General features: G+C 39.2%; 2 protein-coding genes across 4 annotated transcripts in view; one reads left to right on the top strand and one right to left on the bottom strand.

Moving 5' to 3' along the window:
- The window catches only part of LOC101466477 (uncharacterized), a 35,715-nt gene that overhangs the window by 9,315 nt on the left and 7,374 nt on the right, over positions 1–19,026 (top strand). For all 3 annotated transcript variants that reach the window (XM_004539737.5, XM_004539738.6, XM_004539739.6), the window contains 12 exons: positions 788–849; positions 10,362–10,489; positions 10,604–10,642; positions 10,743–10,841; positions 11,131–11,218; positions 11,483–11,599; positions 11,698–11,840; positions 11,943–12,121; positions 12,645–12,750; positions 13,173–13,368; positions 14,562–14,677; positions 14,904–15,049. In XM_004539737.5, the coding sequence (XP_004539794.3) occupies positions 788–849; positions 10,362–10,489; positions 10,604–10,642; positions 10,743–10,841; positions 11,131–11,218; positions 11,483–11,599; positions 11,698–11,840; positions 11,943–12,121; positions 12,645–12,750; positions 13,173–13,368; positions 14,562–14,677; positions 14,904–15,049 (1,419 nt within the window). The remainder of the gene's footprint in view (positions 1–787; positions 850–10,361; positions 10,490–10,603; positions 10,643–10,742; positions 10,842–11,130; positions 11,219–11,482; positions 11,600–11,697; positions 11,841–11,942; positions 12,122–12,644; positions 12,751–13,172; positions 13,369–14,561; positions 14,678–14,903; positions 15,050–19,026) is intronic.
- On the bottom strand, positions 6,063–8,053 carry LOC143412602 (uncharacterized). The gene is made up of 3 exons (XM_076873851.1): positions 7,752–8,053; positions 7,548–7,665; positions 6,063–7,416 (listed from the first exon to the last, which is right to left on the bottom strand). The coding sequence occupies exons 1-3, from the start codon at positions 7,851–7,853 to the stop codon at positions 7,313–7,315; spliced, it is 324 nt and encodes a 107-aa protein (XP_076729966.1). The 5' UTR covers positions 7,854–8,053; the 3' UTR covers positions 6,063–7,312.

Below are 19,026 nucleotides of genomic sequence, written 5' to 3'. Positions count from 1 at the left end.
GTGTTATCCAACATTGTCTTTATCTTGGACAGCATCCGCCTCTCCGACACCACCTTGAGGGAGTCCAGCTCCATCCCCACAACATTGCTGGCCTTACGGATCAGTTTATTAAGTCTGTTGGCATCTGCGACCCTCAGCCTGCTCCCCCAGCATGCAACAGCATAGAGGATCGCACTGGCCACCACAGACTCATAGAAAATCCTCAGCATTTTCTGGCAGATGTTGAAGGACCTCAGTCGCCTCAAAAAATAGAGACGACTCTGGCCCTTCCTGTAAAGTGCTGTGGTGTTTTTAGCCCAGTCCAGTTTATTGTCAATGTGTACTCCAAGGTATTTATAGTCCTCCACAATGTCAACACTGACCCCCTGGATTGAAACAGGGGTCAAGTGTTTCCTGGTCTTCCTGAAGTCCACGATCAGTTCCTTGGTCTTTGCCACGTTGAGCTGCAGATGATTCTGCTCACACCACGTGACAAAGGAGTCGACCACAGCCCGGTACTCTGTCTCATCATCCCTGCTGATGCATCCAACCACCGCAGAGTCATCAGAAAACTTCTGAAGATGGCAGGTCTCTGTGCAGTGGCTGAAGTCTGTGGTGTAGAGGGTGAAGAGGAAGGGGGAGAGGACAGTCCCCTGTGGTGCCCCTGTGTTGCTAATTTCAATTAATTTAAAGGGATATACTTGGGAGGAGTAAGGTTCCTGTGGGTTCCTGTAAATGTTAGTTTTCTATCAACTGCCAGGATGTTGGTTACATACTGTCTAATGTAAACATACACTATGTTTTGCAGTGGGATATGGCATGATGCAGCCACTGGGAACCTAGCCATCTGTCAAGAACACGCTGAAAAAGGTATTTAAATTCATGCACCTGTAAAATTTGGACAGAGCCCCAAACTATCTGATAGATATATCAGAATCAGCATACTTTAAGATAAGATAAGATAAGATAAGATAAGATAAAAACTTTATTAATCCCTCGGGTGGGTTCCTCTGGGAAATTCGGTTTCCAAAAGCACAGCACCGACAGAAGTTACACACACACACACACACACACACACACACACACACACACACACACACACACACACATATATATAAATACAGATACATATATAAATAAAATATACGAAGGGGATAAATAGAATAAATAGGAATAAAAATGAAAATACAAGTGAATTGCACATTTCAAGTATGGAGTCTATTGCACCGTTGACTATTAACAGAAGTATTGCACAAAAGGTATTGCACAGTGAAGTGAAGAGGCACTACAGCTTAGTTGTTCCCCCTTCCTTTGTCCACCTGTTTCCCCTCCCTCTCCCCTCCAGAGAGGAGTTAAACAGTCTGATGGCGTGTGGGACAAAGGAGTTTTTAAGTCTGTTAGTTCTTGTCTTGGGGAGAAGCAACCTGTCACTGAACAGACTCTTCTGGTTGTTAATGGCCGTGTGCAGAGGATGCCCAGCATTGTTCATAATGTCCAGCAGTTTTTTCAGTGTCCTTTTCTCTGCCACTGTTACCAGAGTGTCCAGCTTCATGCCGACCACAGAGCTAGCCTTCCTGATCAGTTTCTCCAGCCTGGATGAGTCCCTCTTTGCTGTGCTGCTCCCCCAGCACACCACAGCATAGAAAAGTACTCCAGCAACCACTTTATTAATCCCTCGGGAAATTATGTGGGTTACAGCTGCTCCAGCACAGTAACATTAACAAAAATAGACTGAACTATTTAACAATACAATATGTTAACATACAAGGAATAGCACAATATATACAAATCACCAAATAATAAATATCCAGGGTTGACAGATGCAATTATAAATAACTATCAAGAATATTCACAGCAACATTATTGAGTAGAAAAGAGTGTGTGCAAAAAGGATGTAACTATTGCAGTGTTTACATTGTATTAGATAGAGGAGTTGTACAGGGAGATGGCCACAGGCAGGAATGGTTTCCTGTGTCGTTCAGTGGTGCCTTTTGGTAATCTCAGTCTCTCACTGAACGTGCTCCTGTGACTAGCCAGCGTGTCATGGAGTGGGTGGGAGGTGTTATCCAACATTGTCTTTATCTTGGACAGCATCCGCCTCTCCGACACCACCTTGAGGGAGTCCAGCTCCATATCCACATTACTGGCCCTGCAGATAACTTTATTTAGTCTGTCGGCATCAGCAATCCTTAACCTGCTCCCCCAGCATGCAACAGCATAGAGGATAGCACTGGCCACAACAGAATTGTAGAAAATCCTGAGTATTGTCCGACAGATGTTGAAGGACCTCGGCCGCCTCAGAAAATAGAGACGACTCTCGCCCTTCCTATAAAGTGCAGTAGTGTTTTTAACCCAGTCCACTTTATTGTCTATGTGTACTCCAAGGTATTTATATGTCCACGTTGACCCCATGGATTGAAACAGGGGTCAAGGGTTTTCTGGTCTTCCTAAAATCAACAGTCAATTCCTTGGTCTTTCCCATGTTGAGCTGCAGATGTTTCTGCTCACACCACATGACAAAGGAGTCGACCACAGCGCAGTACTCTGACTCATCATCCCTGCTGATGCATCCAACCACTGCAGAGTCATCAGAAAACTTCTGGAGATAGCAGGTCTCTGTGCAGTGGCTGAAGTCTGTGGTGTAGAGGGTGAAGAGGAAGGGGGAGAGGACAGTCCCTTTTGTTTCCCCTGTGTTGCTGATTACCTTGTCAGACACAATGAGACCACACATATTGTGGTCTTCTTGTCAGGTAATCAAAAATCCAAGACACCAGAGAAGCATCCACTTGCATTGCTGTTAGTTTATCACCCAGGAAGGTCGGCCTGATGGTGTTGAATGCACTGGAAAAGTCAAAAAACATGACCTATGCAGCACTCGCTGGCTGGTCCAAATGGGTGTAGACACGATTGAGCAGGTAGAGATGATGGCGTCCTCATTTCCGAGTAAGGACTGGTAAGCAAATTGAAGGGGATTCTGATGTGGTCTGACTATGGGTCGGAGTAGGTCCAGGATGAGTCTTCCCAGGATTTTCTTGATGTGGTAGGTCAGTGCCCACAGGCCTGTAATCCTGGGGGTCAGCACTGGGACCCTCTGCACACTCAGACTCAACATGAACAGTTTATGAAAGACTCCACAAAGCTGGGGGGCACAGGCCTTGAGGACACGGGGACTCAGTCCATCTGGTCCAGCAACCTTGCCTCCTCATTTGCCTCTGAACCTGGTCTTGAGTGAAAGTGATGTGTGGCAGCCTCGCTTCTGTCAGTCTGCTCCAGGGCAGCTGTGGCTACAACTGTAGCTTGGCTACAACTGTAGCTTGCCTCCACCAGTGTGTGAATGTGAGAGTGAATGAATAGTGGTATTGTAAAGCGCTTTGAGGGTCTCAAAAAGCGCTATATAAATGCAATCCATTATTATTATTATTGTGAATGCATTCCAGCAACTGGAAGAAATCTTGGTTTGTCTTCTTTTTTTTGTCTTCTTTTTTTCACGATATGCTCTCTTTCATGTTGTTTTCCTATTGGTTGGAATGTAGATGTGGGTTTTAGCAGCAGTCACATGGTTATATTAAATTTCTGACACTATCAAAACTTTTAATGAGACATTTGAAAGGTTTTTACTGATACATTTTCAATCTGATGGCTTATCTATTGCTTCCTAAAAAAAAGGTTTCAACCATTTTCCCAAAGAGCTTAGTGCACTGGATTTGTGAGAAGAAATCAGAAATTAAAAAAAAAAAAAGATGTAAAACAAAAACATGGCTAAGCTAAATGGGCGTTCTTGTGTTTTTTTCCGCAGAATTTCCAAATCCAGAAAAAGATGTTGTCAGATTTCACGCAAAGCATATTCTGCAATGCCCAGTATCCTCCCGTCATGCTCAGTACAGTTGGCACCACCTTCAAAACTCTTCATCTTGCATCGGGAAGCCAGATCATTGCCTTTATTTGATCAACAGCATGGGACCTGAGCAGGAAGGAACTCATACCTGTGTATCAGAGGAAATGGGTTACAGGAAAATCCTGGCACAGTACCAACTACAGCTGGGGAACAAGGTGGTTGGTTTACAGTCAAAGCCAATGATCTGGGTTTGTCTCATGGTGGTTCTGATTCAGATGTTGTGATGTTAGTTCCTCAGAGTTGTGATACTATAAAAAAAAATTTCATTATTCTTTAATTTATTTTTATTTTTTTAACTAAAATAAAACTCTATTACTTCTAATACTTTGAGCTGCAGCTCGGGATGTAGAGCAAGCCATTATTGTAGAGTTTTGATATCTGGTTTCGCAAATGTCCTTGGATGAGATCAATTGCCACCAATGCATTCATTAGCGTGTGTAAGAGAGATAGATTAAAAAACAAACTGCAGTTATACAGCCACGCTCCAAAGCTTTTCTTTTTTTGAGGGGCTAATTCATTCATTTTTTTCTTCTTATGGAAAAAATATATTGAATATCAGCTGGACTCAGGCTTGTTGACAGTATTAAAAGCTGAAGTTCAATGGTATAAAATGCTGTCTGTGGTAATTTTTAGAAATTAATTGCAGTGTTGCATGCAGTACATGCACGCATGTCAATCAATATTGATTGATTCCTTTTTTTTATTCTTTCCTGTAACTGTTGCATCTGTTTCCTGTAATTTGAAATTCTGCCAGAATGTACACAGTGCATGTTATAAATTTCCGGCCATGTGTCTTAGCTCATGTAGATTTCCAAACACTGACCCAGTTTCTGTTTGTTCAGAGTTCGGTTAATAAAGAGAAGAAACACTCAGACACTTTTCCCCTATTTTTGAGTGAAACCTGATCATAAATTCCAAGTAGAAAGGTAAGACTTTTGACCTCACAGTGCTTTAGGATAGCAAGCAAGTTGCTGCTTTTCAAATCCTTAACCTGGCAGTACAAATGAAGCTACAAACAAAACAAAAAGAGATTTAATTTATCACATTTTTGCAGTTACGCGAGTCCAAAAAAATACCACATCTAAACATCTCAACCATCTTTTCAACATATAAACTAAAGGAAATAAACTGCAAATGTTTACAACATGCGTCTGTCTTTTTCAAAGTCTCTCATGTTAGTGTCTGATGATAAACAAGTCCAAACATGTTACCACAAAAAACGCGCTGCTGGGTCTCATTCTCCATAAAGTGAATAAACACCTCTCACAATATAAACACAGACCATTACCATGTGAACCTCCTGGTTAACATCCATAAAGAAAAGGGTCATTTTGGCACCTCACATCTTTCATCTGCATTCATGCTAGTGCTGATCCACAATGATAGCAAACCCTTTTTTTTTTATATATATAGTGGTCTATTTTAGACAAACCTTTAGCATGGTGTTGTTATGGAGCACATGTGCCAGGCAGATTAGGAGTCATTCAGGAGAAACTAGGAACTAACTAGGCTTTATTGGAGAAGCACAGGACACACTGAGCACACAGCTAAACGGAGCTGGAAGACTGTTTACTTAGCCTGGCAGGGCGAAGAACACTGTCTCAGCTGAACTCTGGACATATATACACATGCAGATGTACACTCATCCCCCCTCCCCCTCCAAACGCCTTCGACGCTTATTCCCCTCCGATGCTGACGGTGGATCAAGGAGACCAGCGCTTATGCTGCAGGCCCGGATGCACTGTGTACATTGGCTGTGTCTCACCCTTTACCCACCCCTGTTGCTTGTCATGTGTTTCTTTGGTGTATTAAGAGGGTTTTTTTTTTCATGTGCTATGTACAGAGGTGTTTTTTTCTGTTCTCAAACTGATCTCCCTGTTGGAGCTCAGTCTGGGGGGAGTTATTTTTTTCTCCTTATCTTTCCTCATGTTGTGCATTTTCCATTGTTATACCTCTGACCTGTCTTCCCCATGTGATGTTTGTGTCATGTATGTATGGTCAGAAGGGTAAGATGGCGCTGGCAAAGGTCGGCAGCCTTAACCCAATTTCCTTCGGGGTCAACCTTCAGGATCAATAAAGTTTTATTGAATTGAATTGAATAGAAGAAGTTCGATTACAGCAGAACTTTCCAAAAGAAAGTTTTAGCTGAAGCTACTTGGGGGAAAAAAAAATCAGAACACTTATAGGTTTACAATGTTTTTATTTCGTTTTTTAAAGTGTCAGCAAAAGCAGAAACCCACTTAAGTAAACTGCATATAGTGCTCATAGTATATACAGATAGAAACATTAAACTATTAATGAGGTTGTGCAGTAAGTGTGAGAACACTAACACTTCCTTTCACAAACCAGGCTGTGGATGGCACTGTTACATTAAGAAAGATAAAGATTTTTCTATGAGTCTGCTTTGACCAGTGCTATCCTCTATGCTGTTGCATGCTGGAGGAGCAGGTTGAAGGTTGCTGATGCCAACAGACTAAATAAACTGATCCGCAAGGCCAGTAATGTTGTGGGGATGCACGTTCAGCGAGAGACTGAGATGATCAAAAAGCACCACTGAACGACACAGGAAACCATTCCTGCCCGTGGCCATCTCCCTGTACAACTCCTCTATCTAATACAATGTAAACACTGCAATAGTTACACCCTTTTTGCACACACTCTTTTCTACTCAGTAATGTTGCTGTGAATATTCTTGATATTAATTCATAAATACCTCAGTAAATCATTGATATTTATTATTGAGTGATTTGTCTATATTGTGCAATTTCCTACATTTGTAAATCTGTAACATATTGTATTGTTAAATAGTCTCGTCTGTTTCTGTTACTGTATTGGAGCAACTGTAACCCACGTAATTTCCCGAGGGATTAATAAAGTATGCTGATTCTGATAACAGAATATTACTTTAACACTAGTTAATGAAAAAATATGTTTCATGTAGTGAAGGTGGATTTGCTATACATATAATATTTGAGCATAGCCACCACGATAGGAAACTGATAGGTAACCTTTCCTATCAGTCACTCATCAGTTACTGAGGTCTGTAAGAAGTCCATCACCTTGTTGTTCTCAAGCAGAACATTGCAAAAGAGGGACAGATCAGACTGAAAAACCAAGGAGACCTGACCATCACAAGAAGGTCCCCGCGTCATCGTCTTTTTGGACTAACTGAGGCCATAAGCAAGCAATGCGAAAAACAAACAAACAGTTGTTTAAGGCATTTCCACTTTGCATTCAGTCTAATCAGACTGGCTTTCCAATATGGTAACGCATTCCTTACTTCACTACTTATTTACCCCTTCACTAAGAGGTCCACTACAAGTTTTCTACCTGTACCTGTGCTCATATAAGGAAAAACCCAGCCCCGCCTACCAGGGGCGGTTCCCAGACCCAGGTCTCACCTGTCACATTCATGCATCCTTTTGTTAAGATTTCACTTTAACGTTTATCAGTCGTCACATGTGCATCCTCCACAATGCTAAATGGCTGGGAGTCCTCAATCACCATGCTAACCAGGTCTTCATCTATTGGAGATTGTTCTCCTGAGGAAAGACAATAAAGACAAAGCACAAATATAAATATCACACACGTAACTTATTACAGTTGTATAATATCGTTATATCATTTAGTAACATTACTGCATGCTATATTATCATGGCATTTGATGGCTCACCTGGTCTTGCTCCACAATCGGTGTTCCCCTTATTCTCATGCAAAGCTCTGTAGTGCCTAAGCATGGATGAGGTGTTGTTGTTATATCCCAGCTCCCTGGCACATAGCAAACACTTCACCTTGTACAAAAGTCAAGACAGCTTAACATAAATTGTATTGCACCATCAGTATTATGAAAATACATCTTCTGTAGAAAGTTACATACCTTGCTGGGAGGAATAAAATCAAAATGTTCCCACACAGGGGAGGACATCCTCCTCTTCTTAGCTGGCTCCATTCTCTCCTGACTTTCTCTCCTCACTCTCATAAACCTCCAAACTGTCTCCAAACTCTCACTAACCGCAACTCTCCATCAAACACCCACATTTTGAATGAAGTCTGGGGGGTCTATATCGCTGTCATATCTCGTGGCAAAGTTCGAACCACTTCATGAACCAGTCACGTGGTACAGCCGGGCAGCGAGGCTTCGGACGTCATCATTTTCAGCTCCTCCCATAAATGAAGCAAGCCTCGATACGCCCATCGCGGAAACGCCCCCTCCATTACTCGACACGAGCTTCGAAGCCTCGATACAGAACGTCACATCACTAACTATTAGATCCATCTTATAATATCGTGCCTGGAGATCTGGAAGATGAGGTTCTCATTAGTGGCATGTCTATTTTTTTTACACATTTGTTGTCTGGCTGTGGGAAACGATCGTTCTCCGAGGATGATATTCACAGAGAAAGGTAGGAAATGTTTTTTTTTTCTCTTTTTAGCTAAGATAAAACATAGTGTAAACATGAGTCATAAAGCCGAAAATCGGGAAAATCTTCTCAATCATGTTAAGTGACTTCCTGGCATACTTTACGTCTATTAAAGTCTATAGTCTATGACTATAATCAATATGAATCATTGTGATTCAGGACAAAAACACGACATATTCCTTTCAAAAGTACAGTAGGTATTATTCAATCCCGTTAAAGTGTGTGTCCACCATACATATGGCTCAGAAGATCATCATTGCCTAATAATCTCTGACGCTATATAGAAAAAAATGCACATAAATGTATATTTTTACATTATTGGGGGGCTACATAAGCAATCACTTGATGACAGCGCCCCCAGCAATGTCTCCGTATTATGAGAATAGTTTGCACTTTTGGGATGTTTCAGGTAAAGTGTGTTTTAAGTCTCCAACACTGATACTTGTCATGAAATATCTTCATGTTCGTCTCTCCAGCTGTTGCAAAAAAAGTCTTATTTAATAATGATAAGGCACACTGTTAACATAACATTAGAATACAATGTCAGAATATAATACTATAACTGCATTATTATTACTACCTATGCTAAAGTTATCTTTAGGGACGATATGATGAAATTTAGGGGGTGGTTGTGCACCCCTAAAAAAGGGTCTACACGTGGCTTTGGATGGACAGACGTTAAGTTTCCTGGTTTTTTCAGAAAGACTCCTACGCTGTTCAGTTTTAGGCCCCCTGTTCTTTAGTTTTTTCTTCTATACTTGCAAATAACACCTGGAATGCTATGTTAACATGTAAAGAGAATCTTTACACAGATGTTTTAGGCTCTTCTGAGTCAAACTTGAGGAACGTCTGGCTGTTTTTGAACAGCTGCAGACATCATTGTATACCACGAAGTTGCTCAATCGTGGTAAGAAAGCCAAAGCCATGTTGATACATTTCCTTCTTATCTATGTAAGTTGCTATCACTTGCTGCTTATGCTGGGTGCCCAAATTCTACAACTTGGTCGGACATCAAAGTCTTATTTGCTTCCTGTTTATGGGACAAGTGTGTTTGAGCCCAAAGCACTTATAAAGAATTCTGTAGCTGCAGAGTGCAAATTGTGTTACTAAGCTGGACTTTGATAATGTTCTTTGTTTGTTCTAATTTCCTATATTTATGTGTTGTTGCTTTAATTTATATTTTCATAACATTGTTTGCTGGTCAAGTGTCCCATGAAATAAAGAGTTGCATCCATTTAAAGAAATGTTTAAAAGGTTCTATGTACAAAGGAAGGCATGTAAAAGAATAAAGACGTTAGGGTTTCAATTAGTGGAAGTTTAATTATTGACTTTTTCACCACGTTTTGACACTTACACTGAATTCCATTTAGCTTCTCCAGTTTCAGGGGTTTGATAGAGTTCATACTGGGTTTAGCTAATTAATATATTATATAATATTAACATTTATATCATTTTATTTCGTATGAGACCATTGCTCTTTTGATTACATACAACCAAAAAATTGCTTCAGTCAGTTGATTAACATCAGGTCAACGCCCTGTACTTTCAGTAAGCACTAACATCTGCTGATGTGTACTTTTCTTCTCAGATTACAAAAGTAATAGTTTGAAACAAAAAGAAAACCTTCACCTTTAAACACAGAATAAACGTAATATTTATAACTAAAAGCTTATATTAGCAAGTTTATTACAGTAAAAACCTAAAACTCTCACATTCTGATTTCTGTAATGTGGGTGAGGGCGTAACAAAGTAACAAAAATGGATCCCCAAAGGGTTTAGGATTCATTCTCAGGATGACGGGAAAAAAATAATTAAAAACAAAAAATATATGACTTTAGTGGCAGCACTATACTACATAAATGGGTTAACTGTTGAGCCTCATTGTGGTACATGCTATAGATATTGGGAGATGTTCCAGGCAGGACCAGACGGACTGAGAACAGGTTATTCATGTATAAACATGTGTACAGTAACATTTTGTCCTTGTGCTGTGCTTGGCAATTTTACATCATTGGCTGTGTTTATCCTTTAATATATGTTTGTTTGTTTTTTATTCTTAATTCTAGAAGCTGCAATGAATAGGTTAGATCTTCCTCATGATCCACCGGTGCGGATTTTTCTAAAAGAGCAACCGGACACTGTCTTAGCTGTTGGAAAAACATACCTGAATACCTACATTAAAAACCAGAAAAAGGTAGAACATAGCTGTATAATCACACTAAATTAATGTATTGAATGCTCTGAAATAAATGGATCTTCATATTAATATCATGGGAAAGTAATAGTCATGCATTATGTATTTCCACAGAATCAAAGACGTATGCGGTTGGAGAATTGCAACAGTGATGTAAGTAAGCAGTGAACAGATAAACAGAGCAAAATTAAGTAGTTTGTTAAATTGTATTGTTTGAACACTCAAAAAATCTAACAACAATCTTGTTATTTAGGATTGCAGCTATAACATCACTTTGGCCCACCTTATGGAAGATGCTAACCAGTTGTTTGTGTGTGGAACCACTGACGATGAAACAGTTTGCTGTAACTCGGTAGGACAGAGTACTGTGACAGAGAACTGATATAATACTAGGAACTGGTAGTTGTGTTGTTTCTGCTCAGGGTTGATACTAAGCGAAGCTACTTCTGGTTTAAGTGAAACAGCCCTCTTCTGCAAACAAAGCAAATACATCACAGCACTTCCTGTTTAGCCATATTTGTTTTTGCTTTATAATTTTTTGAACTATCTGTTAGATACAGGGTGTTGGCTATACATGTTTATCATCTGTGATGTACATTAGTTGGGATAAATTAAGATAAACTGCTCTTTCTTTTTAATAGAATTTGGCAGAGCAGTCACCGATATGCAAGGATATAAAAGATATAAGCTCATTTAACATAAATGAGGGTGACCTGTCGGCCCTTGCAGGTGAGTTTTTTACACACAAGATGCTTTTGAATAAATCTGCTGATGAATCCCTCCTTCCTCATTCACCTTTTTCTATGAGTCTGTAATTTTAATCCTTCTTGTGTGTTTACAGATAGTCTGTACTTTTGTCAAAACTACTAACATCTTTTATTTAAATCAGTCCCTTTTAAAGGTTGCTTCTTCTCCCTATTACTATAATATTGAACTAGTTTCTCCCTGTTTGTACATCCCTATAAAACCTCAATTTGCCACTGTTTGTTCCAGAATCTGAACAAAGTACAGATCTCTACATAACACGCTCTGGATCTGATGGATCTGTTGAATCTGTTGGCATTCACAAATTTGGTAAAGCAAGAGTGGGGCCAAAGAACCACCATAAAGGTATTTTCATAAAGTTAGAGCCGGAGAGACCTTATTTAGTGAAATCACATCACTATGAATGTTTGGAGACAAATAAATATTTCTCTTTCAATGTTTAGAGCAGCATTATGTAGGATTGGTGCTCAGCAAACGTGAAGAGGATCCCTCCCAGAACAGAGTTTATGGCTTTTATAAGGAGAAAACCGAAGACACTGGACTGTTCAGTGAAATGTGGCTCCCCTTTGTGACCCAGGTTTGCATGGTAAGACCAAAATAGTTTGAAAATTTGTATTAAGTGCCACCAACAATAAAAAATAAATAAATAAACATAAATACATAATGATTGACTGTCCATTGCTTCTAGACAGATGTTGGTGGTCCTAAGAACAACTTGCAGTTTACTTGGACATCCCAGATGAATGCCAGGCTCTTCTGTGGAGATCAGGAGAGAAAACAGCATTTCTCTGAGCTGGTGGATGTTTCCACTGTGGATGCAGATCGATGGCAGGATACAAAGATTTATGCACTCTTTAGAAATGAATGGTAGGACTATTATCATTGATTTTGATGCTTCTACTCTATCATAGTTAATATATGTCATTATTATGGTAATATTATTCACATTTCTACATTTGATTTAACATGAAATAATAGTTATAATACAGTTATTGTCTGTTTTTATGACTCAGTGTTTGTGTAACTGAGTCATGTGCTGTTTTATTTTTCAAAATATGATCATGACTGGTTTAACATCACATGGATGTTAAACCAGTAACCAAAGGTTTAAACCAGAATGATTTGGCTGCTTGATTTGGAATTTTTACACAGAAGTAAAACACAGGAACTTGGGAAAATTGTAATAGAAAAAAATGCCACCCTCATAGTGCTTTTACGATTTAACTTAGATTTATTTGGTCAGGTGACACTTTATGTCCTCTGTAGTTTTAAGCCATGTTCTGTTTATTTTTCCCCTTTTTTCAGTCTGTATGGTCAGCTGTTTTTGTTTTTCCAGCCATTTTGCTTTAAATGTGTCAGACAAACCTGCTGACTATGAGTCTCCCTGCAGGGGGATGAGTGCTGTCTGTGTCTACACGATTGAAGACATCAACAAAATCTTCGAAAACTCTCCTTTCAATGGCTACAAAAAAGACCAAATGGACAGACCAAGGACGGTATGAGACATTTAAACTGGTCTGAAGAGAAAAGTGTAACAAACAGTGCCACTACACAAAGATTCATGTATTTTATGGCTGATATCTTTCAAACCAACTGCGTAATTATACTTAAAAGCACAAAGTGGCCTGATCTTTTTAGCTATATCTTTTGGTAAACACAGGCCTCATTAAATTGCCAAATAAATCGAGTGTATTAAACTTGTTTGAAACAAGTAACTTGGAAATTAGAGACATGATTTTCTCCTAATTCACTGATCCTATAACAGCTTTTGAATTTTAAATGGTTACTCCGACAGCATTATCAGAGTAAAGTTTTCATATGCAGCAAGAGAAAACAAAAGGCTTCACATCTTCAAGGGGTAAATGGGGCCACACGTGGTATGAAGCTCTATTAAATAGAGCACTTTTTTCTTCTTCAGTGCGCTCCTGATAGCTCCAAGCTTTCAGTGGACACCCTGAAGAAGATTGAAAAGATTTCAGAGATGGAGCAGTTGGTTCATCCTGTCGGCAACCCTGGCCTTCTTTTCTTTAATCATCACAACTATACCCACATCCAAGTTGACAGTAAACCAAACAGCAGAAGTAGTAATCAGAACGTCATCTTCCTGTCTTTAAGTGAGTAAAAAAAAATCTAAATGATAAAATACTAAATGTTAAGAAGAATGTTCTGTGTGTTTGTCTACAGTGGAAGGTGAGTAGAAACAGGACATAATATTAAAGTAGTCATTACTAGTATATGTCTAGTAAAATAAGGCACACATCGGAACAGACTGAGTGGGACTGGGTTGTAATGAAGAGGAATTATTTACTAAAGGGCAAACGTAGGTGGGTGGTGTAACCTGCAAAACCAGAAACCGAAAGTTTCCTGTATGATCACACCTGCTGGGGTCTTCACACAAAGGTGACGAGTAGAAGAACAGGTGTGGCACAATCTGAATGTAACATAAAACTCCCAGATATAAACTTCCTCTTTTTTCTTTTTTTTCCTTTTTTATGTTGACATAACAGGCTTTTTGTCACGGTACTGGGTCGTGTGACCCAGTGTTTGAGTTTTAGGTATTTTTTGTATTCATTTTCAATCTAGTTAAATTCTAGGTTGCTGTTCAGACCTTATTTCTTAGTTATTTCTGTCATCTCCGCCTGTACTCAGTCTCCCTGGTTCCTGCGTCTACATTTCATGTCTATGCGGTTAAGTTCATGTCATGTTTAATCTCCATGTCTATGTCTCCGTGTTTCCTGTTTTATTCTGTAAGAGTCTGGTGTTCTTTGTTCATTGTAGTTAGTATTACTCTCCTCTGTATTGTCATTATGTTTCATTTGAGTCAGCTGTGTTCTCATGTGTCTCCACTTCCACCACACACACTCTCCACACGGTCTGCCCCCGCTGGCCCTGACACTTTTTTGGTTTTCCTTTTACTCCAGTTCCCCTTAAAATAACATGTTGAGTCAATGCACGCTGTTTGTACTTTGATCTCTGTGACTACTAAGTCAGCCTTTTCTAAATATGATCAGAAGAGTATTAAAGTATGTGATGAGTTAGATGTGACTGTTGAATGACTACCCCACAGGCTACTATACAGAGTGGATTGCGCCTTGTGATGTGTGTGGTGCTGAGATCACAGTTAGTCACTGGTTAACAAATTTATTTGATGAGTTTATACAGGTTCTGAAGACAAAATGTAGTATCATATAAGGTAACAGATCCAGAGACTGAGTGGGATGGCAGAGGTGGGTTAGAGTGGTTAGACAGTTTTTAACTGTTAGTCATTTCCTCCCTCACCCCTCACCCCCATTGTGTCTTTCCACAGATAATGGAGGGATTCATAAGGTGCTGCAGAATGAAAGTCACACCTTTGTAATTGCTGAGTATCAACCATTCAAACAAAAAGCACACGTTCTCAGCATCATCCTTCAGTCTACCTTTGTGAGTAACAATGATCACTGTGTAACCAATGTCCCAATCAAACCACAAAGATTACTCATATGGAATAAATGGTTTTTGTGGACGAAAGGGGAAAAATTAACAATTTTATCTCCTAAAGAATCTACTGTAGCATCTAATCAATAACTTTGAAATCATTTCAATCTTATTTTCCAATGAATTTTACGAAAAAGCCCAGTACATTAAGAAAACCTGTCCATCATTACAGAAAAAGCTGTATGTGAACAATGGAAGTCAACTGGTCCAACTTGATGTAGCAGACTGTTCCCAGTATGGAGATACCTGCCAGGACTGTATGTTATCCAGAGATCCTTACTGTGGCTGGGATGGCACCCAGTGCATACGTGAGACAAAGTAAGACCTCAGAGCTTTATGGAACTCGTATCTATAAAATATGAAGAATAATTCTTCACAGCCAACAATTGCATTAAATGTTTCCAACAGTAAATTAAAATAAGTGTTTACCTTATTTGAGGTAAGTCATACAAGCGAACAACAAGTCAGCTTCACAGTTGTGTTGAATGCTTTTCCTTCCCTAAACAGAAATATGAAATATGTTCATTTTTTATATTCATGTTTAGTCACCTTAATTTTCTTTGCCTATGCTGGTATGTTTCTTTGCCCATTACTACTGCTGCTGATGGTCAACAGTCAAAAGGCAATGAAAGCAGAATCAGGACTGTTTATTAATACCAACATTACTAATACCAAATATGACCAGAGATGGGCAGTAACGCGTTACGTTACTGTAATCTGATTACTTTTTTCAAGTAACGAGTAAAGTAAGGGATTAATATTGCAAAATCGGTAATTAGATTACCGTTACTTTCCCGTAGGAACGCTGCATTACTGCGTTACTAAAGCCGTGATTTTTTTTGCGAGAATGTCTCATGACAGTGACATAAGCGAGTGCACCGTTGGTGACAGCAGCTGTGTGCAGATCAACAGTGGATCATATATCGATTGTGGGAGAGAGTATGAGCGTGCAGCGTTTAAAGCGTGGAAGTACTGACCTTTGAGTTTGATTCCATAAAAAGGGACAAAAACATTAGCGTCCGTTGTGCGTGGGAAGAAAACTTTTTACAGCGAAAAAAACCCTAAACTTCCAAGCAAGCACCGAGTGCGCAACGACGTAATGGGAAATTCACAGAGAAACTCGCGGATTCTTCAACTGACCGCGGCACACCTGCACCGGGGTAAACCTCCGCCTACCGCAGTCCTGCTTTACAGGTGAAAATAGAGCAACAGGACCGCTGAGTCTTTGACTTTATTTATTTTCTGCTGTGTTTTACTTGCATCTATTTGAAAGAGTGAGTGTAAACACAAAAAATATTTTATTTTATGTGCTTTAATGTGCAGAAAATAGGTTTAAATGTTAAACTAATTTATTCAAGTCAGAGAATGTTGCATATAATTAAATTTTTGCTTGATGCATAAAGTTAAAAGATTAAAACTGATAAAACAAGTTTAAAAAAAAGAGACTTTTCCATTTGATTACATTTTGTATGATGGATTATGCAGAAAAAGTAGAATTGGGCTGAAAGCTTTATCACCTCTTCAGGTTGTAAATCGTGTTTTTAAAAAGTAACTAAGTAACTAAGTAATTAATTACTTTTGAAAATAAGTAATCAGTAAAGTAACGGGATTACTTTTTTGGGGAAGTAATCAGTAATTAGTTACTGATTACTTTTTTCAAGTAACTTGACCAACACTGAATATGACCATGTAAAAACATGGTCCATGTAAAAACATGGTCATATTTATACAAACATTACTCCGTAGTATTTAAACACTCATTAGTGTACCTTTTGAATCATACACAGGTTTGATTCAGATACTACAAAGTCGTGCTCGCACGCCCCGAAGAGTATAAATGATTATGCAACATCATTAGTGTACTTTTTGCCTTGTGCCACCTGACAAAGCTCGACAGATGAGTCATTGCAAACTTAATCCAGGATGAAGCAACACTCGGGAATTACAATGTCCCGTAAATCATGTTGTCACAATATTTCAGCACATATTGACACTTGGAGCCGTTTGTGAATTTGTCCTACTGTAGCTCTACTGCTTTATGAAAGACTAGTGTTCTGTGTACCGATCAGGTATCAGCCAACAGGTGACTTTTGTTCAACTGAGAAAATATTAACATAAATAACCAAGAAAATCATGAGTATATTTTGTATATTACTCATAGATTAAAGAGCACATATACCAAAACAAGATAATGTGCATTAAATTGAGCAAATTTCATTTACATAGTGCCAGTTCACAAAAGAGAGTGATCTCAATGCATTTTATATTGTATGGTCTTAGACACATAGAAACATAGAAGAACAACAAAGAATGTCTAAGGAGCTTGGAAAGAAAAGTGTCTGGAATTTCTTGAAGACGTTTCACCTCTCATCCGAGAAGCTTCTTCAGTTCTAGGGTCAAATGGTGGAGAGTCACAGATTTAAGCCCTGTGGGAGTGTCCCCCCAAAGAGGGACAAAAGGACCCCCTATAGATCCTCTACCTAATCACATGAGCCAATGTGCGAAAACGGGTGTAGGTCACAATCAGCCAAGGTTTCGGGTGAGCTCATTGTGAAACCTAGCCCCACCCTATCTTGTGATTTCCTGAGGTCAGATGGCCCAGGATGTGAGTGGGCGTTAAGGCGTCTGGGAAGGGATCTCAAAACTGGATTATAGATGCAGACAGTTGGTGTCGTAAGCCACCACCTCTGTTCAAAGATGGTCACTCACAGTGGACATAAATGGCCTCTTTTTTTATCATTAGGGGGTTATTTTGTCCCTCTTGGGGAGATACTCCTACAGGGTTTAAATGTGGGGCTCTCCACCATTTGACCCTAGAACTGAAGAAGCTTCTCGGATGAGAGGTGAAACATCTTCAAGCAACGTAAAGAAGTCCAGATGCTTTTCTTTCCAAGCTCCTTAGACTACAATGACCTGGATGACTGAGAACCTTCACAGACAACAACAAAGAATATAACAGCCAACTCCAGGCAGTTTAATTGGACCAGTAACCACAAATCAGTTATATGCAGCCATGTGTCAAGACATTTTGTTTTAGTAGAGTACAGGATATTGTGTCACATGTATGCAATAAGAATTTTGGCAACTAAACAGTACCTGAGCTCTAAGAATATGTCAGTTTCCATGTCTACAGTGTGCATGTGTCTACCTTAGTATGAGTAACGCATATTTCATTGGTGGGTGATTGCAAGATTCCCTCCAGATGCCTGCAGGCCCTCCAGTCTGTTGTGACTTTCCAGACTTGTCTGTGCACACACTGGCAGACTCAGACTGAAAAAAACAAGAATATTTCCCTGCACACCTTGCAAGGACTGAATACCTGGATTCAGATGGATATCTATATTAGTTCGTGACATTTTCTTGAACATCAAGATAGCGTGCACTAATTTCCCCTTTTTTTTCTCCAACTTGATTAAGATGCATTTGTGAAGATATGATGCAAAATGTCATGTTTTTCCCTGTTTTGCAATGTTAGTCCTTCCAAAAATTCCTAGATCCAAGCCTCATTCTAGTCATGCATTTTTCATGCAAATCAGTCCACAGATGAACTAATAACATTGTCACATTGATCGGGGTAACAAATCCTTTTCTCTGTGGTCCACAGCCCTGCTCATCCATGAGCGTAATCCTGATCATTTGCATGGCTCAATGAAAGTAATGCTATTGTTAATCTTATTATTAAGCACAGCAATTCAGAAATGGCACTAGGTTTGTACACTTAGAAATGCGTTGCTGTAAAAAAATGTGTGATTTTGTTTTTCACATTCAGCAGCTGTTATCTTTCAGGAAATGCGGGTTTAAAAAAGCATACTACGCAAACTATCAAGGAAATTACGTTTTTCAACATAAATCTGATAATGACACGAGAATTTTTTTCATTCTAAAGAGATGTGTTCACTTAAACTTTCCCAACATTTTTCTTCTCACATGGCAATTTGTTAATTTCTGTAAATACCTTTATAGGAACTATATTGAACTATATCAATGCACTGGTATTTTCATTCTCACTTTGTGATTCTAGTTTTGTTCCACAGAAATTTGACTTGAAGATGAAATTTACCTCTTAAAAGGGAAGGCACCTTTAACTGTAAATGGGAACATTTACACAACATTATAGTGAAAAGAGAACAGGGTCTAGTGAGGTAAAATTAGTGCTACTCAAACCTCAACCAACAAACTTACAAACACAACCACACTGCATGCAAAAGTACAGCTGGGTTTTTGCAGCTCCACACATGCAGATGATTTTTTCGTTTTATGTGGGAGATTACTAACCGCTAAGGATCTTTTTCTCT

This window comes from Maylandia zebra, linkage group LG1, assembly GCF_041146795.1.
Source record: "Maylandia zebra isolate NMK-2024a linkage group LG1, Mzebra_GT3a, whole genome shotgun sequence".
NCBI classification, from domain to species: Eukaryota; Metazoa; Chordata; class Actinopteri; order Cichliformes; family Cichlidae; genus Maylandia; species Maylandia zebra.
Note: the sequence above shows the minus strand (reverse complement) of the source record. Positions and strands in the feature narration are given on the sequence as shown.

Bases quoted from the DNA above. Each gene is read 5' to 3' on its own strand.
- LOC143412602 (XM_076873851.1), bottom strand. From the start codon at position 7,853: ATGAGAGTGAGGAGAGAAAGTCAGGAGAGAATGGAGCCAGCTAAGAAG. The intron at 7,666-7,751 runs GTATGTAACTTT...CTTTTGTACAAG, and splicing joins ATTTTATTCCTCCCAGCAAG to GTGAAGTGTTTGCTATGTGC. The intron at 7,417-7,547 runs GTGAGCCATCAA...GTCTTTCCTCAG, and splicing joins CGATTGTGGAGCAAGACCAG to GAGAACAATCTCCAATAGAT.